Source organism: Rattus norvegicus, chromosome 10 (genome assembly GCF_036323735.1).
Source record: "Rattus norvegicus strain BN/NHsdMcwi chromosome 10, GRCr8, whole genome shotgun sequence".
NCBI classification, from domain to species: domain Eukaryota; kingdom Metazoa; phylum Chordata; class Mammalia; order Rodentia; family Muridae; genus Rattus; species Rattus norvegicus.
In genome coordinates, this window is record NC_086028.1 from 86,839,229 (window position 1) to 86,861,746 (window position 22,518).

Consider the following 22,518-nt stretch of genomic DNA (forward strand, 5'->3'; position numbering starts at 1 on the left):
CAAATGATTTATTTTTTATATGCACTGGTGTTTTGCCTATATGTCCATGTGAGGGTTCAGATCCCCTGAAACTAGAATTACAGACAGTTGTGAGCTGCCATGTGGATGCTGGGAACTAAACTTGGGGAAGAGCAGCCAGCACTTCTAACCACTGAGCTATCTCTCCAGCTCCCCTTTTACATGTTTATTTGTACAGGTGTCTTGCCTGGACATGTGTCTGTGCGTTACATGCCTGGTAATTGAAGAAGCCAAAAGGGAATTAGATTCTCCTAGTACCATAGCCATAATCCCTACAGTTGTAGCTGGTTACTACAGAGCTGCCATGTGGGTGCTGGGAATTGAACCTGGTTCCTCTAGAAGAACAGTGCTCTTAACTGCTGAGCCACTTCTCCAACACATTATAAAAATGTGAGTTTATGGGGTTGGGGATTTAGCTCAGTGGTAGAGCGCTTGCCTAGGAAGCGCAAGGCCCTGGGTTCGGTCCCCAGCTCCGAAAAAAAGAACCAAAAAAAAAAAAAAAATGTGAGTTTATTTATATCTGTCTGTTGCATGTGTGCATGTGTCTGAGGAGGCCAGAACAGGGCATCAGATTCCCTGGAGTTGAAGTTACAGGTGACTGTGAGCTACCCAATATGGGTCCTGGAAAGCAAACCCAAGATCTCCAGAAGAGCAGCAAGCACTCTTAACTGCTGAGCCATCTCTCAGGCCCCTCTAAGATTCTTCCCCAGCAAATCAGTCTGTTCTCTGTTGTGCTTTCTGGTGAACCTCATCTACCCCTTCCCCGAACACATAATTCTTGGCCCAGGCACTGGATTAAGAACCCTGTGACAGGGGTTGGGGATTTAGCTCAGTGGTAGAGCGCTTGCCTAGCAAGCACAAGGCCCTGGGTTCGGTCCCCAGCTCTGAAAAAAAAAAAAAAAAAAAAAAGAACCCTGTGACAGACCTAAGTGATGTCGTCAGTTATTTATCCTGCTTTACACAACTAACTTCTGTTTTCATGTCATCTGCCCCAGTGTTTATGTGTCTTCCTAATTGAGTTATTTCAGAAAGTTCCTTCTCTTAGGACACTATGCTGATGTCCCCAAGTTCAGGTCAAGAAACTGGAGGGCAGGAGTGCCTCAGCAGTAAGCCAGACAGCCTTGTTTGCCCAGCAAGGCAGGTTTATGACTTGTTCTAAGTGAGCCCAAGTTTGAATAAACCATTCGTGCTCCGAGTGGACAGAGCCCACCTGAGTGATGCCGAGCAAATGCCCCGTCTGCCATTGTCTTATTACTCCTTCCACGGTCTCAGCACTGTGTCCCCAGCTCCCCAGTGGGGTACATTGAGGCTGCAGACTTTAGGATATGATTATGTGACGCGGGCAGAGCACTCACGAATGTGGTTGGTACCCTGTAAGACGGCCAGGGTGCTGAGCTGGCTCAGTAGATAAAGTGCTTGCTGCAAGCCAGATGATCTGATTCCAGAACCCTGGATCCCGCATAAAAAGCCAGGTCCGGGTTGGCAAGATGGCTCTGCCTGTAAAGGGACTGACCTCCGAGGCTGCCAACCGGAGTGAAATCCTCAGAACACACATGGTAGAGAGAACCAATTCACACAAGTTGTTTTGTGCCATCCACAGACTTGGCATACACACAGACAAAATAAATACATATATTTTATTTATTTAAGACATTGTAAACCAACCAACTGAACAAACCAGACAAAAAAATACAAAACAAACAAAAAGCCACGCGAGGTCGTGCTGGTTCACGTCTTTAATCCTCTCAGAAGGCAGAGGCAGGTGGATCTCTGAATTCAAGGCCAGTCTGGTTTACATAGTGAGTTCCATCCAGTACAGCCAGGGCTACACAGAGAAACTGTCTCAAAACAAAACAAACAAACAAACAAACAAACAAACAGGTAAACAGGTAGGACACAGCAGCATGCATCTTTAATCCCAGCACTCCTATGGTGAGATAAGAGGCAGAGAAGGACACACACACACACACACACACACACACACCATACACACAACACATACATGTATACCTGCATTCACACGCAGATCATACACAAAGAGGACTGAAGAACTGGGAAGATGGTTCAGTTGACAAAGCTGTTGTCTTGAAGCCATGAGGAGGTAACATGATTCTGATAACCCATGTGAAAAAAAATCAGGCTTGGGGCTGGAGAGATGGCTCAATGGTTAAGAGCAGACTGTTCCTCCAGGGGTCCTGAGTTCAATTCTCAGCAACCATATGGTGGCTCACAACCATCTGTAATGGGATCTGATGCCCTCTTCTGACACATAGGTATACATGCAGATAGAGCACTTGTAGACATAAAATAAAATCTTTAAACACACACATACAGAGAGAGAGAGAAAAAGTATTGAGAGAATGTTTTTGTTTTAATCCCAAGTGTGAGATATGGGTCTACTTTGCAGCAGCTGACTATGATTTGCCTTGTGCTCTCCATAGTTTCTGCAATTGTGTGACATTTGAAATTCTGGGGCCCCTCCCTTTAGAGGGCCCTGAGCAGCAGGTGATTGTTGGTGGTGGTCATGGTTTGTTAAGCAGTCATGCACAGGGCTGGAAAGATGGCTCAGCGGTTAAGAGCACTGACTCCTCTTCCAGAGGTCCTGAGTTCGATTCCCAGCAACCACATGGTGGCTCACAGCCATCTATAGTAAGATCTGGTGCCCTCGTCTGTCATATATATATGCAGAACACTATGTATGTAATAAATAAATAGATCTAAAAAAGTTTTTTTTTAAAAAAAAGCAGTCGTGCACAAAGGAGAAAGAAGAAGAAATTAGATACCCAGACTGCAAAGATCAAACTTGCCCTAGGAACTCTATCTCCTCATCAGCAGGAAGTAGTCTAGTGATGGCACTGCTCTCTTTCCAACCCCTGACTTTTGATTCAGGGAGCTTTTTTCTTCCTTCTCTATCCTTTTTTCTCTCCTACTTAGTGTTAAGGGGTTGAAAGGGTTAAAGAAAAGGGGTGGAGAAGGGTAGAAGAAAGAAGAACCCACAAAGTAGCCAAAGACCAGTAACAGGATGGTACCTTGAGGACAACTGCTGTTGTCTCCATACACATGTTCACACATGTGTACACACATACACTGAGGTATGAAAGCCGGAAGCCTATGTCCATAATCTCAACACTTATGATTGTGAGGCCAGCCTGGGTGACAAAGACTGCCTCAAAAAAATAAAAAAAGGCTGGAGAGATGGCTCAGAGGTTGAGAGCACTGACTGCTCTTCCAGAGGTCCTGAGTTCAATTCCCAGCAACCACATGGTGGCTAACAACCATCTGTAATGGGGATCTGATACCCTCTGACACGCAGATATATATGCAGAATACTGTGTATATAATAAATATATCTTTAAACAAACCAGACAAAATAAAGCAAGGAGATTTGGATAGACTAAGCCCTGGGTCGAGTCCTGCACTAGCCATAAGCAACTATACCACAGCATGAAGCCTTAGGCAGGACCTAGATCAGTCCGCAACTTTCATTGACTTAATGTCCACTCCTGGAGGGTGCAACCTGATGGAGCCAAGCTAGAAACGATGCACAGTGCTAATCGCTCAGCACTGGAACGCAGTGTTCGGATCATGCACAGTAACATACACAGCAGTACGCAGTCATATTTGAGTCATGATATTTTACTATCCAAGCAAGTGCTGTGGTCACAGGGATGGCATCTTGGCCCCTCACTCCTCAGCACTCTGTGTGCTGACATAGTCCTGCAGAAGCGCCTGCACCTCTGCCCGTCGACTCATCTTGGTGGCCTTGCCCTGGAAGCGGCCTTTCTTCCCTGCTCCTTTGCCTTCCAAGACTTCAGCTACCCTGGAGAATGGAGAGATGGTTTCAGAGACAGTCTGTGAGAAGTCAAAAGCCAAGGGTGGTCCTCGGGTCTAGAGGGACGGACTAGGTGATTTCTAGAACTCAAAGTCTGATGCAGGAGGACTGCAAGTTTGAGGCCAGCCTCGGAGACTATTTAAGAAAACTGTCGGGGCTGGAGAGATGGCTCAGTTCTTGAGAGCACTGACTGCTCTTCCAGAGGTCCTGAGTTCAAATCCCAGCAACCACATGGTGGCTCACAACCATCTGTAATGGGATCCGATGCCCTCTTCTGGTGTGTCTGAAGGGAGGGACAGTGTACTCATATACATAAAATAAATAAATCTTTTTTTAAAAAAAGAGAAAATCGTCTATATTGGTACATACTTGAGAGGTGGTGACAGGAGAGTCAAAAGATTGGGCTACAGGATAAAACCTCGTCCAAGAAAGAGGAAAAAGGGAGGGAGGGAGGAAGGGACAGTTTACAAGCCAAACCACACTAAGGCCACCTAAGGATGCCTGTTATGAGTCTCCATTATAAATAATTATGTTTTCCTTTGATGTTTCCAAGGAACACAAACTCCAGAGAGCCAATGGTGACTGAAAATTCTAATGCCCCCAAAAGACAGGAGTCATATACCTCTGAATGTAATTAAAACAAGAACAAGAAAAAAAAAACAAGAAAAAAAAAACAGGATTATAAGAAAAAACGCTTATAATCCCAGTACTTGGGAGACAGAAGCCAGCCTGGTCTAGAGAGGGAGTTCCAGGACAGCCAGGGCTACCCAGAAAAACCATGTCTCAAAAGAAACAGAGAGAAAGAAAGAAAGAGAGAGAGAGAGGGAGAGAGGGGGGGGGGGAACTACTGGGCAGAACCAGTGCAGTGGGCTGCGCTGCACAGAGGCAGAAGCAGACAAGGGAGAGCAAAGGGCTGTGTGACTCAGAGCTCAGGGACAGCAACTACACAGGCAAAGACGCAATACCACGTGTGCATTCTTCACACAGTAAGCTCCAGGTTCCCAGCTTTGGGAGCTGTCACCCATGCTGGGTTGGGCTCTGGTGACACAGCTATCGTTGAATAATTTTTGTTCCTATAAGTAACCCTAGTAAAACCAAATGTGACTTTGTTGCTAGCTGTACTTTGGCCTGGTTTTGGATCCCAATCTGCCATGAGGAAACATTTGTTCCCAGTTCCCCAAGAACCATATCAGACAAGACCTAGCTTTAGGACTGTGGTTCTCAACCTGTGGACGATGAATGACCTGTCCACAGGGGTGGCATATCAGATATCCTGCTTCTCAGATAGTTATATTAAGATTCATAACAGTAGTAAAATTACACCTATGAAGTAGCAACAAAACGATTTTATGGTGGGGGTCACCACAGCATGAGGAAGTGTATTAAAGGATCTCAGCACTGAGAGGTTGAGAACCACTGCTTAAAAACAGAGACAAGGGCTGGAGAGATGGCTCAGCGGTTAAGAGCACCGACTGCTCTTCCAGAGGTCCTGAGTTCAATTCCCAGCAACCACATGGTGGCTCAAAACCATCTGTAATGGGATCCGATGTCCCCTTCAGGTGTGTCTGAAGACAGCGACAGTGTACTCATATACATGGAATAAATAAAATAAATCTTTAAAAAAACAAACAAACAAACAGAAGCCCTGGGCTCTGGTCTCCTTCTGCCCCTTTAAATGTGAGACCTCAAGGGCATGACATAAGGTCCAGCATTTGTCCAACGAGGTTTGCCTGTATCAGAGCACATCTGCTCAGCCTGCCTCACGTGCCTCTATGAACCAAGGACATCACAGATGTGTAAGTAGCACAAGGCTGCATCCATACGCCAGAAGTACACAGCCTCCCCACCTCACAGGAGCCACTCACATTACCTGGGCCCCAGGGTCTCCACAGCCTCTGTCGGGCCTGCCAGTAAGAAGAGCCCAGCACCTTTCTCGTCCCCCACAGTTAAGAACAGGAGGGTCTCCTAGAAGGTAGGACAAGGAGATGAGCACACATGGGGTTGACTCCCCTAAGCCCTGTGTCAAGAACAGACCATCCTCTAAACCACAGAGATGTTATCAATGATGATGCTGTAGTCTTCAACCCTGGCATGCTGGGCCAACAAGCTTTATGAGAATGGCCAGGAGGTTAAACACTAAAAGGCCGCAGAAGGCAACCATACTGAGTAGAAGAAACCTTTCACAGTCTCACTTCCACCACCCTTTCTTGTCTATGCTGAACCAGACACCCTATGCGCCATTGCCTAAACCACCATACCACTTCCTTCTGCTGGACACTCTGCTCCTTGGCTACCTGATTACCTCTAAGCAGGCTTTGTGACCTGGCCCTGAAGCCGCTCCTTCTCTTTAAGTAATGTGTTCTTCCTCCAGCATTTGTCCCTCCAAGTTACAAATGCTGACAACACCTGTCTCTTGGGCTAGACCAGCTCCGTGAGACTCAGTGCTGTGTACCGAGCAGAATCACAGAGACCTGGGCCTGAGCCCCAGGAAGCCTTCTGTAAAGGGTCTGAAGTAAGGGCAACCTCTTATGCTGGACTATGAGGATCAAGAAAGGCAGGTGAGACTTGGGGCAGAGGCTTTCAAAGGGTCTCACCAACCCGACGTTCTCACAGCACACGGATCTAGGTGGCTTTCAAGTTCTCCTAACAACAGAGATTGAACTCAGCTACTGCTTGGAAAACAATCTGGATCAAATTTTTTCAACTCTTCTTGTGTTAACCTGAAGGGACTCTGGCTAAGCTAACTCCTCATTCACACCTCCCAGGGCCTCTACATAGTGAAAGCGGACTCTCTTGTTCCTCTTACCTCTGACCCAATCTCATTGGCGATGATATTCATGAATTCAGAGTCACCCTCTTTCCTATGACAAAGGACACAGAATGAGACCCAGGAGGAAGTGGTGGTGTGACACCTTAGGAGGCCAGGTTCCTCCTCTTGAGAACTGACAGTTCTCATTGCTTCCTGTTTGAGTGCACAAAGTCCCAGGCCCCTTAGCATAGAGAAGACGCCTTCACTCTCATCGGTTTATACCCATGGAGTCCCAAGATACTCGCAGACCTGTTAGATGGTGAGGGATGCCAGGAAAAGAGCTAATGAAACCTATGTAGTTACAGTGAAGATGTTACTATCAAACCCAGAACTCAGTAGCACCCTTCCTGGGGTCTGCTCACTAGTAAACCAACCACTCAGCAACCCACACCCCAGTGTGCACTGCACTGTGGAAGAGGCTGAGACTTGGGCCTCTCAGTTCTCACCTGTGTAGTGTGACCACGCCTCCCCAGGCTGGGCTGCTCCTGAGGGTGTGGGCAGTGTGCACAGCCAGGTCTCTAAGGAGGTTCAGGTTGTTCTGAAATGGATATGAGAACTCAGACATGCGGAAAAGATAACAGAGCGCAATCGTTATCCTCCTGTGCTGCCCTCAAACCCTTTGAGAATCCACATATGGGCCCAGGTGAGGGGCCCAGGCCCTCTTCACTCCCCACAGCACCAATCACCTTCTGCAGGAGCTTGGTGGCATTCTGGAGTTTTTTCACGGCTTCCACGTGATCCTCTGCTCCACACCTATAAGACAACGGTTAATGGAGAAGGACCAGCTGCCCAGGCCCTTCTGTGGCTGGGGACCGAAATCAATGATACCCTCCTTGCTGGGGTACCTTCTTCAAGATGGGAACATTTGACGAGGTCCTTAGCAATTGGGAGGTAGGACACGGGACTAAAGCATTCTGTGGGATCTGAGCTGCTATCCAGAGCACCTGACCCACAGGAGCAGGTCACTCTGTCTCTCCAGCAGGTGGAAATGTGAAGCCCTGGGGTGCAGGCCTTGGGAGCAGGGGGCGGGGCGGGGCAAGGCAGGGCAGGGCATACTTAAGTAGTGAGGTCAGGGCCTTTTCACTTCCATGACTTCGCTCCATCCACTTCAGTACCCGGTTCCCAGCCAGAAATATCAGGTTGCTTTTGTTCTTTTTCCCTTTCTCAGTGCCCAGAATCTTAATGACCTATACCAAGGGGGTAATACAAACAGACACACACAGACAGACATACAGACACACACAGACAGACACACAGATACACACACACACACACACCCCTCAGTGGGTCTTAGGACATAAAGGCAAGAGAGACCAGACCCCCTCTTTAGGTCTGAAGTAACAAAGGAGAGACTTGAGAGACTCACCAACCACCCCAGCCCTGCTTCCCATACTGGTCCTCAAATACTCCACAGCCCTTTCTCACCTGAAGGTCACTGAGATTGTTTACGTGCGTCCCACAGCACATGTTGGAGTCAACACCCTCGATGGTAACAACTCGAATGGGCCCAGCATGATCGTCGGGCAAGCCCCGGCCCCTCACCTGGAACAGAGGGAAGGTAACAGGGCTGTCTGAAATTTGATGAGGAGCCCTTGGAGAGCCACTCTGAGAAAACTGCTGCCGGCTCTCTTCTCACCTGCTCCACCTCAGGGTCATCGAGGCTCAGCTCTCGCACACTCACGGGCAGCCGGTCTCGGATTTTCTGATTGACACTCTGCTCGATGGCAGCTACCTGCTCAGCAGTCACAGAAGGGCTGTCCAACTCGATCACACACCGGAGTTTCCCTAATTCCCTGTCAGAACAAGAAGCTTAGGCACAGCATGCTGGGAGTTCCTGAGGCGTGTTCACACTGAGCCTGAAGGTGCGAGCCCAGAATCCTAATGCTTGGGAGATGGAGGGAGGACTGGACTTTAAGATTGCCTGCACAGGGGCTGGGGATTTAGCTCAGTGGTAGAGCGCTTACCTAGGAAGCGCAAGGCCCTGGGTTCGGTCCCCAGCTCAAAAAAAAAAAAAAAGATTGCCTGCACATACACAGTGAGTTGAGGCTCCCATAACAAAAGAGGTGGGGGCCACACTTATCCGGACTCAGGAGGCTAATGGCTGTGAGTTCAAGGCCAGCCTCAAACTACAAAGTCAGCCAGGGCTATTTAGAAAGAATCTTTAAGAGCACTTGCCTAGGAAGCGCAAGGCCCTGGGTTCGGTCCCCAGCTCCAAAAAAAAAAAGAATCAAAAAAAAAAAAAAAAAAAAAAAAGAAAGAATCTTTAAAAAAAAAAAAAAAAGCATATAAATGATTTTATTGGATACACACACACACACAGCCCCATAAGTAAAGACTGCCATTCCATTTTACAAAGGAAGCACAATAAAGAACAGGACGACTGGAGAGATGGCTCAATGGTTAAGAGCACTAACTGTTCTTCCAGAGGTCCTGAGTTCAATTCCCAGCAACCACATGGTGGCTCGCAATCATCTGTAATGGGATCCAATGCCCTCTTCTGATGTGTCTGAAGACAGTGACAGTGTACACACATACATAAATAAATAAAAAATCTAAAAAAAAAAATAGGGGTTGGGGATTTAGCTCAGTGGTAGAGCGCTTGCCTAGGAAGCGCAAGGCCCTGGGTTTGGTCCCCAGCTCCGAAAAAAAGAACTAAAAAAATAAATAAAGAAAAAAAATAAAGAACAGGACCAAAGCCAAGCAATGGTGGAATCAATTTTTCTCTGGGCTCTAAACTCTGTTGTTTCCCAATCAAAGGCAGATGTCTGTCTCATCCTACATTTCTCCTAAGAGACACAAGAGCATCCATGAGCCAGTCTTCAAAAGACAGGCACCTTGAACAGTGTCCTTCCCTTTCCTGTCCTAACCTGGCACGGGGACCTAGCACACCGTGTGCCTCTACTCACCATGATGTTGTCTTCAGCCCAAAGAGAAGGTCAGCAACAGCGGTGATGAGATGTTGCCCTGAGCCAAGAGTGAGACAGGAGCAAAGTGAAAAGCCCAGCCACACATCCCATAATGTCATCTCAGACACTCAACCAAAGGCCGGACAGGCATTTTTACTGAAAACCATAAGGGCTGAAGTCTGTCTCAGTGACAGAGTGCTTGCTTAGTAAGTATAATGTTCTAAGTCCATTCCCAGCACTGAGGAAGGGGTGGGGAGTATAGAAGACAGACAGACAGACAGACAGATCGATCCATGATTGGCTTGAGAATTCGCCCTATAGCTTTACAATGGTACTTCACAATAACTTGCCAAGGCAAAGTATCTCCTCAGAAGTGGGGTCTGAGTTGGAGTTCTGGTGTGTGGCATTCATTCATCTGACAAATGTTTACTGAACACCTACCACATGCAGCATACAGAGCTCGACTTCCAAGGTGCACCTGCACTCCTGACTGATGAGAAGGAAGAAGGCAGTAAGAGAGAAGAGGGAGAATTAAGAGGGAAGACGTAAAGAACTGGCAAAGCCTTGAGGAGGAAACAGTAGTCTGTTCAAAAAGATGGATGCAGTGGGAGGTGCAGACAGCAAGCTGTGGGGGTCCTGATGAGGTCAGAATATATATGCAAGGTCTGTAGGCCTTGGTAACAGCTTTATACACAAGAACAACAGGAAGATTTTGAAGAGCAACGGAGTGAGGTGATCTCATTTTCTTTTTTTTTTTTTCTTTTCTTTTTTTCGGAGCTGGGGACCAAACCCAGGGCCTTGCGCTTACTAGGCAAGCGCTCTACCACTGAGCTAAATCCCCAACCCCTTCTTTTATTTTTTTAAAGATTGTTGAGGCTGCTCTGTGGCAGAGGGCTTGGCTAGCACAAGCAAGGCCCTGGGTGCAACCACCAGCAGCAGTACAAGGAAATAAAAGGACTGCTCTGTGGCATGAGGCCCTGGATTTCGCCCCTAATGTGAGGAAAAGAAAAGGCAGTTTGGGCTGAGGTACAGAGGAGCAAGACTGCACATGAGGAAACCAGTCAGAGGTCCACAGGGAAGATGGCGAGTGTGGGGACTGGGACGACTGTGGTAGAAGGAAGTAGAAAGATAATTGAGGATAGATGGAGACACTCAGTTACTGCCGCACTGTCTCCAGTGAGGCATCTGGAATGACCTGAGTGGCTGAGGAGATGCTGAATGAATGACCCAAGAGACTGGGGAGATGCTGTGAGAGATTGGGGAGATGCTGTGAGAGACGGGGAGATGCTGTGAGAGACGGGGAGATGTTGTGAGAGACGGGGAGATGCTGTGAGAGACGGGGAGATGCTGTGAGAGACTGGGGAGATGCTGTGAGAGACTGGGGAGATGCTGAGAGAGACAGGGAGATGCTGTGAGAGATTGGGGAGATGCTGAGAGAGACAGGGAGATGCTGTGAGAGACTGGGGAGATGCTGTGAGAGACAGGGAGATGCTGTGAGAGATTGGGGAGATGCTGTGAGAGATTGGGGAGATGCTGTGAGAGACAGGGAGATGCTGTGAGAGATTGGGGAGATGCTGTGAGAGACAGGGAGATGCTGTGAGAGACAGGGAGATGCTGTGAGAGACAGGGAGGAGATGCTGTGAGAGACAGGGAGATGCTGTGAGAGACAGGGAGATGCTGTGAGAGACAGGGAGATGCTGTGAGAGACAGGGAGGAGATGCTGTGAGAGACAGACCCATAGGGTTGAAGGAGAGAATTGAATTCCACAAGTTGTCCTCTGGCCTCCACAGGCATAATGACATGTGCTTTCCCCCTTCCCCTGTTAAATTAAATTGAACAAAATTAAAAAGGAGGGAAAAAGGCCAACAGTTCTTCTGGAACTTTAACCTTCATGTTGTTTTCACAATATTCCCTCCATACTGCCTGGATCCCTAGAGACCTGCAACCCCAGCTCAGACATTGTCACGTGGCTATTCACAGCCTATCTTCCTGGATGTCCCTGCCCTGTGGCCCTTACCTGAATGCTGCTGCATGTGGTCAAACCTCCGCTCCCAGTCCACCCGGACCTGGACCTGACTCCCAGGGGACAGAGGTGTCTGCGTGAAGTGATCGGCCTGGGCCCCACGACGGGTCACCCTCAGCACAGAGATGTCATTGATGGTGCCACGGTCATCAGGCTAGGGGAAAGAAGTAATCAACCTTGGGGCAGGGCTCACCCTACCTAGATGAGAAAAGCCTCCAAGGGAAGCTCTCAGAGAGACAGACCCAGAATCTGAGCCTCCTAGTCGAAGAGAAGACAATGTCAAATGAGGGGGGCCCACTTGACTCCCTGACGGGATTCTCTTTTCTTTCTTTCTTTCTTTCTTTTTTTTCTTTTCTTTTTTTTTTCGGAGCTGGGGACCGAACCCAGGGCCTTAGGCAAGCGCTCTACCACTGAGCTAATTCCCCAACCCCCTGACGGGATTCTCTGTCCTCGATTTGAACACCTATATGTGTTGTTTTTGGGGGCAGAAAAGCAGAATTAAAACCAAAGGAAATACACCCAGCACTGAAGATTTTAGTAAAACTCAAAAGATCCTAAATCCTTTCTGTTGGCACCTTAAATTAGTGGTTCTCAACCTGTGGGTCACGACCCCTTGGAAGTTTGTATAACCTTTTCAAGGGGTCATACATGAGATATCCTGAATATTTGATATTTATGTCACAATTCATAACTGCAAAATTTCATTACGAAGTAGTAACAAAATAATTTTATGGTGGAGCGGCGTCACAACATGAGGAACTGGGTTAAAGGGTAGCAGCATTAGGAAGGGTGAGAACCACTGACTTGGTTATATTTAACAGTCTAAAGTGGGGGTTGGGGATTTAGCTCAGTGGTAGAGCGCTGGCCTAGCAAGCGCAAGGCCCTGGGTTCGGTCCCCAGCTCTGAAAAAAAAGAAAAAAAAAAAAAAGTCTAAAGTGGTCTGAGTGTTCCTGCCTTTAACCACACATACCTCAGCATTGGCACCAGAATTAGATTAAACAATATCATTCATTATTTAGAAAGTATCCAGGGCTGGAGAGATGGTCCAGCTGTGAAGAGCACTGACTCCCCCTCCAGAGGTTCTGAGTTCAAACCCCAGCAACCACATGGTGGCTCACAACCATCTGTAATGGGATTTGATGCCCTTTTCTGGTGTGCATGAAGACAGCTACAGTGTGCTTATATAAATAAAATAAATGAATCCTTTAAGAAAATAATAGAAAAGTATCTAGTGCCAGCTGCTACAAGCTATCCAAATAACATGTAGATAAGATACACAGATCTCGCCACAGAAACTCAATCTAAAGAGACCTAACAGTCTGGGAAATCAGGAAGACAAGGAAGTAATGTCTAATAGGGAAAATTCAGGGCTGGCAGGATTACAGGTTAGAGATAGATCAGTGATTAAGAACATTGACTGCGGGGGCTGGGGATTTAGCTCAGTGGTAGAGCGCTTACCTAGGAAGCGCAAGGCCCTGGGTTCGGACCCCAGCTCCGAAAAAAAGAACCAAAAAAAAAAAAAAAGAACACTGACTGCGGGCTGGAGAGATGGCTTAGCGGTTAAGAGCACTCACTGCTCTTCCAGAGGTCCTGAGTTCAAATCCCAGCAACCACATGGTGGCTCACAGCCATCTGTAATGAGATCTGATGCTCTCTTCTGGTGTGTCTGAAGATAGCTACAGTGTACTCATATATAATAAATAAATAATTTTAAAAAAAAAGAAAGAACACTGACTGCTCTTCCAGGGGTCCTGAGTTCAATTCCCAGCAACCACACGGTGGCTCACAACCATCTGTAATGGGATCCACTGCCCTCTTCTGGTGTGTCTGAAGACAGCTACAGTGTACTTACATAAAATAAATAAGTAAATCTTTAAAAAAATAATAAAAATAAGAAGAAGCATTCTATAGACACGGGGGTCAAGGGGCTTTCTTTAGCAGATCAGATGTGGGATGTGGGAAAATAAGGAACTGATAAAAATAAAAAATAAAAAGCAAAACCTGGGGCTCCTCCCAACCCCCACACGGGTCTACCGAATTCCTCTTTGCCTCAGATCCTCCACAGTTCATTGGTTTCCTGAAAGGAGACTATACCTTCCTAGACCCTCCAAGGCCCTCTGAACTAGCATCAATCACCCTTCCAAAGCTCTCTAGCTTGTCCTCAGCACGCACAAGATCAGGCACTACAGCACTGCCCGTTACACTTATGTAGATTCAGTGATTCTTTCAAGGTTTCACTGACCTTGTTTATACCATCAACCCGGCTGGTAAAAAAGACCCCTCCTATAACGCCCACTTTGGGCGGCACTCTTGTTTCCAAAGCTGTAGCTAGGCTCTCCCTCAGAGCACTGAAAGGTCTCTCTGTAAAGGCAATGCCCCTCTTCTGAACTCTCTGAGCAGCAACTTAGTCGCTGTAAAATGTTTCGTGCTGATTTCCATCTCAGGGCCTTTGCACAGTTATTCTGTCTACCCGAAATATTTCTCTTGCCCCAGAACCACTAAATACCTGCACTGGCTTACCCCTTTCCTTCACAGACAACTACCGAGTAGTCCAGAAGGTTCTCTGCAGAGGCGAGCATTCCACCACTCTTTCCCTTTACCAAGCTTATTTCTAGTGACATTGTCATTACTTACACCTGGCATACAGGCATTTAATAGCACTGTCTTGTTCAGTCTATTTAAGCGCCTGGAATATGACACACTGCATGTGTCTTGTCTATATAAGCATGTGCTGAATGAATAACACAATGAACGCACGTCCCTCTGATTTACTGAGGCTGGGAAAGGGCGAGCGCATTTTCTGCAGGAGCGAACTGGAATGTGGGCGTTCCTGAGGGGGGTGGTCGGGCTGAGGCTGCTCCTAGTACCTGGCCCCCACCCTCGGGGAAAAGCAGGGTGTCTTCCAGAACCACTTGGAAACCGCTCAGCACTTCTTTCTTGCTGCCGTTCCCGTCCGTCTGTAGCTCGGCGGGACAGCAAGAGACCACGGTGGTGGTGAACTGCGCGGAGAGAGGAGTGTACGCATTATCCTCTTACGCCGAGACTGGAGCTTGCATCCACCCTCCCTCCCGATGGCACCCTCGTCCTTAGGACCCTCGCCCACCGGTCCGCACCTCCCGTGCGTAGCTGTCGCGCTGACACAGGAACGCCATCGCAGTCTTCTAGGCCAGAGATAATCCGCGCGCGCAGAAAAGCCGGGCGGCGGACGGAGAGCGATGTGGGACAAATTTTCTTAAGCGTTACTAAGCTCAGCCAGAAGGGCTACGGTTTTAACAAATTTACCAAAACTGCTAACTGTAGGTGTTCTGTGTTGCTTTGTCACCGTTTTGAGAGCCACAAAATTAAATTCACAGCTCCAACTAAGATGTTATTCAGTTCCTGAGGCCTTGTAATTTGGCCAGCAGAGGCCCTGCTCCATAGAGGTGGAAATGAGAGGGCCGGACACAAGGCACATATGTTAATATTTTATTTAAAACCAATATCCATAAGATTTCATCATGTAACTTTTTTAAAGCCAAAGGGAAGAAATTCAACTCAGAAAGCTATGGTTTATGATAATTTGGATTTGAGGGGTTGTTTGTTTTGTTTTGTTTGAGACAGGGTTTCACTGTGTAACTGTTCTGGCTGTCTTGGAACTTGCATGATAGACCAGGCCTCGAAGTCACAGAGATCCTCCTGCCTCTGCCTTTAAAGTGCTGGGATGAAATGCATTCACCACAACTGTCCAGCGATAATTTGGACTTTTAAAATATATATATATATTTTTTTTTTGGTTCTTTTTTTTTTTTTTTTTTTTCGGAGCTGGGGACCGAACCCAGGGCCTTGCGAATATTTTATTTTTTTAAAGATTTATTTTATGTAACCACTGAGCCATCTCTCTAGCCCTAAAATATTTTATTTTTTACTTATGTGTATGTGCACCAAATTACAGGTGGTTGTGAGCCACCTGGTGTGGGCACTGAGAACGAAACTCTCATTTTCTGAAAACAAACAAACAAACAAAAACACTACTATATACTCTTGACCACAGAGGTACAGGAAGCTAAAGGTCCAGGGGTCACAGGGACCAATCTGGGTGAGATGAAGTCTGTGTAACATCTTCCCACTGCAAAAGTAGCCAGAAGCTCTGAGAAAGAAGGGGCTTTCCACAGGGAGGGGAAAGTGCAAGAAGGAAAGAGAAGGATCATTCCTAGAATTTATTATAATCTCTTTCTTCTTTGGCCTTTGCTTTACCACATATAAACACGTGTCCCAAAAACCCAAGCATCCCAAGCACAGATTCTTAGTCAAATCAGTGGGAAGTCAGCAGCCCCACTTGTCAGCTCCCCACCCCATCTGATGCAGGACCACACTTAGGTGCCCAGGGGGAAGACCTAACACATGGAGAGGGACCCTTCAGAGAGAGCTTCTGGAAGAGTTCCGAGGTCTCTGTGGATCCTGATGCACAAGGAAGTAGTTGAAGGACAGCCCATCCTAGCTCCTCAGCACGACAGGAGGTAGCTACAGCCTCCTCCCCAGGTCCACTGTCACAGAGAGCTAGTTAGTTGTCAGAATCATCCTGGAAGGAGAAGACAAAGCACCTGTGGTTTCTATGGCGACCTTTACAGATGCTGCTCACCTGCCCTGCTCTCTTAAAATCCCAAGTCATGTCTCTTAGGAGGCTAACTTTGGGGAATGAGGTAAAGCACCAGGACTCAGTAAACAGGACTCTAATGTGTGCTACTTGTTTTGAGGATTTCAAATGGTGTTACTGCTCTGAAGAGTGTAGGCACTCCTGTTCTAGGGTGGGGAGGAAGAAGCAGGAGGCTGAGAGAACAGACTCAGACTTAGTTTACCATGCAGAGAACTACCGTGCGCCAGAGAATGGGATACACATTCTTATATGTTTGTGGGTTTTTTTTTCCTCCTCTTCCTTTTTGGGACTTATTCATGGTGGGAACTCTCCCACTGAGCTGAATCCAGCCTTAATAAATCTTTATTTATTTATTTATTTATTTATTTATTTATTTATTTATTTATTTATTATGTATACATCATACAGCTTTCTGCCTGCATGTATACAACTACAGGCCAGAAGAGGGCACCAGACCTGATTATAGGTGGTTGTGAGCCACCATGTGGTTGCTGAGAATTGAACTCAGGACCTCTGGAAGAGCAGTCAGTGCTCTTAACCTCTGAGCCATCTCTCCAGCCCCCGGATCCAGCTTTAAAGTGCTGTTTGTAAAGGGTAAAGGGAAACTGAAAGACCTAGGGAAAGTATTACTTACGTCCAGATCATCCATGGCAGGGGGAGGTCTCTTAGTGCTGACCTTGTTCAAAAGCTAATGGGAAAAGAAACGGTCACAAGAGAGGAGGGGTGAGGGAAGAACGGTCTGAATGTTAGTAGAGAGATTAAGACCACTTGCTGCTCTCTAAGACAACCTGCCTTTGGTTCCCAGAACCTACCTGGTGGCTTACAAAAGTTAACCTCAGACAGGGTAAATATGCTGGCACTTGCTTGCAATAGTAGAACTTAACAAGTAGAGGCAGGAAGATCAGGAGTTCAAGGCCAGCCTAAGCGCACTACAAGGCCAGCCTGGGCTTCATGAGACCCTGACTCAAAAGCACCGGGGCCAGCCAGTGGTGATACTTCCTTTTAATCCCAGCACTCAGGAGGCAGCGGCAGGCAGAGCTCTGTGAGTTTGAGGCCCCCCAGGTCTATAAAGCTTGTTCCAGGACATTCAGGGCTACACAGAGAAGTCCTGTCTTAAAACAAAACAAAAAGGGGGAAGGCGTGCAGGGCCTAGAGAGATGGCTCGATGGTTAAGAGCACTTACATTGTAACCAAGTTCAGTTCCCAGCACCATGTCAGACAGTTGTGCTCTCAGACTTCCTCCCTCACCTGAGTACACATGGCTCACAGAACTCCTTAAGGCACACATAAACATGATAAAAATACTGGGCTGGAGAGATGGCTCAGTGGTTAAGGGTACTGAACGCTCTTCCAGAGGTCCTGAGTTCAATTCCCAGCAACCACATGGTGGCTCACAACCATCTGTAATGGGGTCTGATGCCCTCTTCTGGTGAGTCTGAAGATAGCTACAGTGCACTCATACAAATATAATAAACCGGGGTTGGGGATTTAGCTCAGTGGTAGAGCGTTTGCCTAGCAAGCACAAGGCCCTGGGTTCGGTCCCCAGCTCCAAAAAAAAAAAAAAAAAAAAAAAAAAAAAAAAAAAAAAAAAAAAAAAAAAGAAAAGAAAGGAAAAGAGAAGAAAAGAAAAGAAAAAATACCAAACCATGATGAAAATTAAAAAAAAAAAAAACTAATTTAAAGTGGTTAAAGTGGGTGTCACAGACCAATAATTCTAGCATTCACAAAGCTGAGGTGGGAGGATAGGAAGTTCAAGACCAGCTTAAGCTACATAGGATGACCTTGTCTTACAAAGGAAAAAAAAATCATCTTAAACACACTCAGAAGGAACCCTCCATGTCAATCCAGGTCTGGGGTCTGTGAGTTCTTTTACAATTTGAATTAAGGAGTTTCTGGTCTTCTAAAACCAAACCACACATGGCAGGCGCTGTTTATGGGGAACCGGTGACTTGTGAGCTTTATGGCGGTTAGTATTAGATTCCTATGAACCTTACTAGCTTAGGAAACCACCTAGAATCACACATGAGAACAACAACTATAGAGCGGTGGGAGAGGTTTTGTTACATTTTTACAGAATGCTGACACTGCTCTACAAACAGTAAATGAGGCTGTGGGGCATTTTACCAATATGGTCCCGCAAGATGGCTCAATAAGAATAGGCAACTGCTGCCAAGCCTGACGATATGAGTTCAATTCCTGGGACCTCCATGTTGGAAATAGAAAACAGACTCCCAAAATGTGTCTTCTGTTCTCCACATGGGTACCAGGGCTTGTGTGCATTTGTCCTTCCCAATAGATAAATAAACCAATGCATAAATAAAATTATCACATTGGTGGGTTTATTTATTTAAAGAATGGTTTTGTTTTGTTTTTTGGAGCTGAGGACCAAACCCAGGGCCTTACCACTGAGCTAAATCCCCAACCCCTAAAGAATGGTTTTTGAAGGCAGGGTTCTCTGTGTAGCCCTGGCTGTCCTAGAACTCACTCTGTAGACCAGGCTAGCCTCGAACTCAGAGATCAGCCTGTCTCTGCCTCCTGAGTGCTGGGATTAAAGGCCTGTGCCAACACCACCAGGCTGGTTTGTTTGTTTGTTTGTTTGTTTGTTTGTTTGTTTAAAGATGGCTCAAAACTAAGAGTACCTGCTTCTCCTCCAGAGGATTCAAGTTTTATTTCCAATGCACACATCAGACAATTCACAACCACTGTAACTCTGGGGGTCCAACACACAACACACTTAAATAAAAATAACCCTAAGCAAGGTAGAACACACCCTTAACCCCAATACTAGGGAGGCAAAAGTGGATGCCTTGAGTTTGAGGCCAGTCTGGTCTATAGAGTGAGTTCCAGACTACTCCATGGTTAAGATCCTGTCTCGAAAATAGATAAATAATAAATCTTTCATTTTTCTTCTTTTAAATGTCGCTAATACTAATTTCTCTCGTTTCTGATAAATATGCAATGAATCAAATGTACAGGATATTAGCACCAGTGAGTGGCCTGCTGAGGAAGTCCCAGTATCCCCGCCTGGGACTACTCAGTGGTAGATTCCACAGCAGAGATGTGCACATAGACACAGAATGGTGAAGATGAGTGGCAGGTGCTGTGCGTCATACCTCTGCATAGTGTTCCACCTGCGCCAGCTCCATCTCGTCATCTCCTTCCCAGTCTCTCCAGTTATCGAAGTCCACAGAGAGCCACACGGGCTGTGAGAAGAAGCACAGACAGTCACAGCAGGGAGGACAGGAGCAACGGTGCAGGGAAAGGGTTGGGACGTGTGCACAGGTGGGGACCTCAGAGGGAAAGGTCAGTGTGGTACAGTGCTCCAACGTGTCCCACAAGCTGCAGCCACAAATGTTCACCGGCACTTACTTGGTGCCAAACACGACGCCAAAAACACAGGGTCTGAAAAAAACCCAGAGTTCTACCCTCCAGGGGTTGATGGACTGGGGCGGTCAACAGAACACAGAGCATCCTGGGACTCAACCAAGCAAGACTTCTGAGGTGCCGTGAGCTGGGAACTGAACCTGAGTCTATGGAAGAGCAGCTTCTGCTTTTAAAAACTGGGTTTCTCGGGCTGGAGAGTTGGCTCAGTGGTTAAGAGCACTGTCTGCTCTTCCAGAGGTCCTGAGTTCAATTCCCAGCAACCACATGGTGGCTCACAACCATCTGAAATGGGATCCGATGCCCTCTTCTGTGTGTCTAAAGACAGCTACAGTGTACTCATATAAAATTTTAAAAAAAGATTTTAAAAACTGGGTTTCTCTAGCCAGGTGTGGTGGCACATTCCTTTAAACCCAGCAGTCAAGATGGCAGAGGTAGGTGGATTTCCAAGTTTTGAGTCTAGTCTGGTCTACAAATTGAGTTCTAGGACAGACAGGGTCGTTACACAGAGAAACCCTATCTTGAAAAACCAAAATCCAGAGAGAGAGAGAGAGAGAGAGAGAGAGAGACCCAAAATTCAAAACAAAACTGGGTCATCTCTCATAGTTTACAATAAAAATACTAAAATCTTATTTGTTTGTTTTTTCTTTTCTTTTCTTTTCTTTTTTTCTTTTTTTTTTTTTTTTTTTTTTTCGGAGCTGGGGACTGAACCCAGGGCCTTGCGTTTGCTAGGCAAGCGCTCTTACCACTGAGCTAAATCCCAACCCCCAGAATCATTTTTTTTTCTTTTTTTCGGAGCTGGGGACCGAACCCAGGGCCTTGCGCTTGCTTGGCAAGCGCTCTACCACTGAGCTAAATCCCCAACCCCCCAGAATCATTTTTTAACTATGGAAAAAAACCTACTGAATGAATGTAAAAGCGAGATTCAGCCAGCAGGTGGCCAACTTTCAGCTTTTAGAGGAGTAGTTGCTACCAAAGGGTCTTCAGTGTGGGAGAGACAAACTCAAGGTTATATTTAACAGAGCGCACTGGGAACAATGGAATGAGTGGCTTAGAAATGAGACAGAAAATATGGGACAAAGTCAGGCATAGGAATGCCTATGTCATGCACACGCTTGTAATGTCAAAAGGATAGCAAGTTCAAGGCCAGCCTCAGCAACAAAGAAAGAGCCTGACTCAAAAACAAAAGCAAGGGGTTAGGGATTTAGCTCAGTGGTAAAGGCCCTGGGTTCGGTCCCCAGCTTTGAAAAAAAAAAAAAGAAAGAAAGAAAAAAAAAAAAAAACAAAAGCAAACACAGACAAAAACCTACTTCTCAGGCTGGGGAGATGGCTCAGTGATTCAGAGCACTGACTGCTCTTTCAGAGGTCCTGAGTTCAATTCCCAGCAACCACATGGTGGCTCACAACCACCTGTGATGACATCTGATGCCCTCTTCTGGTGTATCTGAAGACAGCAACAGTGTACTCACATACGTAAGATAAATAAATCTTTAAAAACAAACAAACAAAAACAAAACAAAACAAACAAACAAACAAAAAAACCCAAACGAACAAAAACCTACTTCTCCCAGCAAACCCTGATGGATGGTGTCTAGACTAGAAGGAAATACAAAATACATAGATTCCAGAATATTTGGGAGATCAAATACACAGGACCCAGAGGACTCCCTCAATAGTGACTTGAAAGAAGGCAAACACCATTCCAGATATAACTGATACCTGGGTGCACAGAGAGAGCACAGCACTAGACCACTCCCTACACACTCACCTTTATATCCTTCTTGGTGAGTCGAGGCCAGGGCACCTTCTCCTTCCATTTCCTCACAAAACAAGTAATGGAGCGACCAGAGCGCTTATCCTGGGAGTCCTGTCAGACAGGATGCCTCACTTTTAGAGACTGAGTTTTAGGATAAACCTCCAGTTTCCTTGCTTGGCCAGCCTTTCTGTCCAGATCTGATTATCCTTACCCTGCCCTCACCTTGGAGTTCACTTTGGCATAGAACTCAATCTCGTTGTACAGCTCCACACCATCACCATTCCTGCAGCTAAAGATACGGTAAAGAGAAATAGGAAGTGATGGGACAAGTTTTTGAAAGACCAGGAAGATAGGAACAGTTCTTGAGACTCCAGGCCAGTCTACTACCTGAACACGATGCGGTGGTCCTCAATGAGCACACTGACGTCAGTGCTGTCCTCAACGCAAAACTCCATGAAAACATATTTGGGTCTGTCGTACCACAGAGTCCGGGCGTGCTGCCTGAAGAGGTTGGAGGTGGGGCTTGGTAGGGGTGGGCAAGACTGAAGGCAATATGGAAAGGTAGAGGGAGGAGACCAGAGAGTCGTGTGCGGTGCCATTGAACCAGTCAGGGGAGTGGTGGGAGTGAGTGGAGGTGGCGAGAATAAACCCAGAGAGACAAGGGAAGTAAGGAATTCGAAAGTACATTCAGATCCCACAACGCCTCTCACCCAGTCACAGAGACCTGGAGTCTGGGGCTCTGACGGGAATCAACAGCCTCTACAAGATGAGGGGCAGAAAATCTGCAGGGAAACGGGCAGGAGAGTATGTAGGTCCTGTACTAAGACGGCCTGAAACTCACCGTTCCATGGTGGCTCCAAGCTGCCCCGTGGCTTTTGGAGTCCCAAGAAAGGCCTCTATCTTTAGATCCTAGAAGGCCTCTAGCAGCTGCCTCTCCTTATATGGTAGGAGGAAGGGTTGAGAGGGAGGGAAAGGTGGCTTGACAGTAAAAGTGACTTCCATGACTCTGGGAGCGTTTACTACATCTCGGGGGTCTTCAGATATAAACAGATCAGGAATACAATATCTACCCTCTTTGTCCAGGGAAAGGGCTACTCTAGACCCTGTAGGTAGGATATTACTTGTTCTTGGTTTCATTCACTTGTTCCTCCAACGCTAAG

The 22,518-nt window shown here is 46.7% G+C and overlaps 2 protein-coding genes across 8 annotated transcripts; both read right to left on the minus strand.

The window, feature by feature from the left end:
• Positions 1-1,645: 1,645 nt before the first annotated feature.
• Aarsd1 (alanyl-tRNA synthetase domain containing 1) lies at positions 1,646-14,849 on the minus strand. Of its 3 annotated transcripts, NM_001034109.2 has the most exons (12): positions 14,702-14,753; positions 14,456-14,587; positions 11,583-11,742; positions 9,566-9,623; positions 8,296-8,452; positions 8,085-8,201; positions 7,716-7,846; positions 7,346-7,412; positions 7,106-7,197; positions 6,657-6,711; positions 5,721-5,815; positions 1,646-3,838 (listed from the first exon to the last, which is right to left on the minus strand). In NM_001034109.2, the coding sequence occupies exons 1-12, from the start codon at positions 14,738-14,740 to the stop codon at positions 3,703-3,705; spliced, it is 1,239 nt and encodes a 412-aa protein (NP_001029281.1). In that variant the 5' UTR covers positions 14,741-14,753; the 3' UTR covers positions 1,646-3,702. The 3 variants fall into 3 exon arrangements, with proteins under 3 accessions (NP_001029281.1, XP_038942691.1, XP_063125862.1); XM_039086763.2 differs by lacking the exons at positions 9,566-9,623; positions 11,583-11,742; positions 14,456-14,587; positions 14,702-14,753 and having other exon boundaries at positions 3,639-3,838; positions 8,085-8,226; XM_063269792.1 differs by lacking the exons at positions 1,646-3,838; positions 5,721-5,815; positions 6,657-6,711; positions 7,106-7,197; positions 7,346-7,412 and having other exon boundaries at positions 7,804-7,846; positions 8,085-8,226; positions 14,702-14,849.
• A 190-nt stretch (positions 14,850-15,039) lies between these two features.
• Ptges3l (prostaglandin E synthase 3 like) lies at positions 15,040-22,340 on the minus strand. 5 transcript variants are annotated; one of them, XM_008768222.4, is made up of 7 exons: positions 22,200-22,339; positions 21,746-21,900; positions 21,581-21,647; positions 21,371-21,469; positions 19,335-19,424; positions 16,856-16,909; positions 15,040-16,146 (listed from the first exon to the last, which is right to left on the minus strand). In XM_008768222.4, exons 2-7 carry the CDS (start codon positions 21,811-21,813, stop codon positions 16,129-16,131), a joined length of 396 nt encoding a protein of 131 aa, XP_008766444.1. In that variant the 5' UTR covers positions 21,814-21,900; positions 22,200-22,339; the 3' UTR covers positions 15,040-16,128. The 5 variants fall into 5 exon arrangements, with proteins under 5 accessions (XP_008766444.1, XP_063124322.1, XP_008766442.1 ...); NM_001399462.1 differs by having other exon boundaries at positions 15,770-16,146; positions 21,746-21,859; positions 22,200-22,252; XM_063268252.1 differs by lacking the exon at positions 16,856-16,909 and having other exon boundaries at positions 21,746-21,859; positions 22,200-22,340.
• Between the last annotated feature and the right edge of the window lie 178 nt (positions 22,341-22,518).

Coding starts and splice junctions, on each gene's coding strand:
- Aarsd1 (NM_001034109.2), bottom strand. CDS start 14,740: ATGGCGTTCCTGTGTCAGCGCGACAGCTACGCACGGGAG. Junction 11,743..14,455: donor TCCCCGAGGGTGGGGGCCAG/GTACTAGGAGCA, acceptor TCTTTCCCCTAG/CCTGATGACCGTGGCACCAT. Junction 9,624..11,582: donor CCACATGCAGCAGCATTCAG/GTAAGGGCCACA, acceptor CTCTTGGCTCAG/GGCAACATCTCATCACCGCT.
- Ptges3l (XM_008768220.4), bottom strand. CDS start 21,957: ATGGCACCGCACACGACTCTCTGGTCTCCTCCCTCTACCTTTCCATAT. Junction 21,648..21,745: donor GACCACCGCATCGTGTTCAG/GTAGTAGACTGG, acceptor CCGTATCTTTAG/CTGCAGGAATGGTGATGGTG. Junction 16,910..19,334: donor AGGTGGAACACTATGCAGAG/GTATGACGCACA, acceptor TTTTCCCATTAG/CTTTTGAACAAGGTCAGCAC.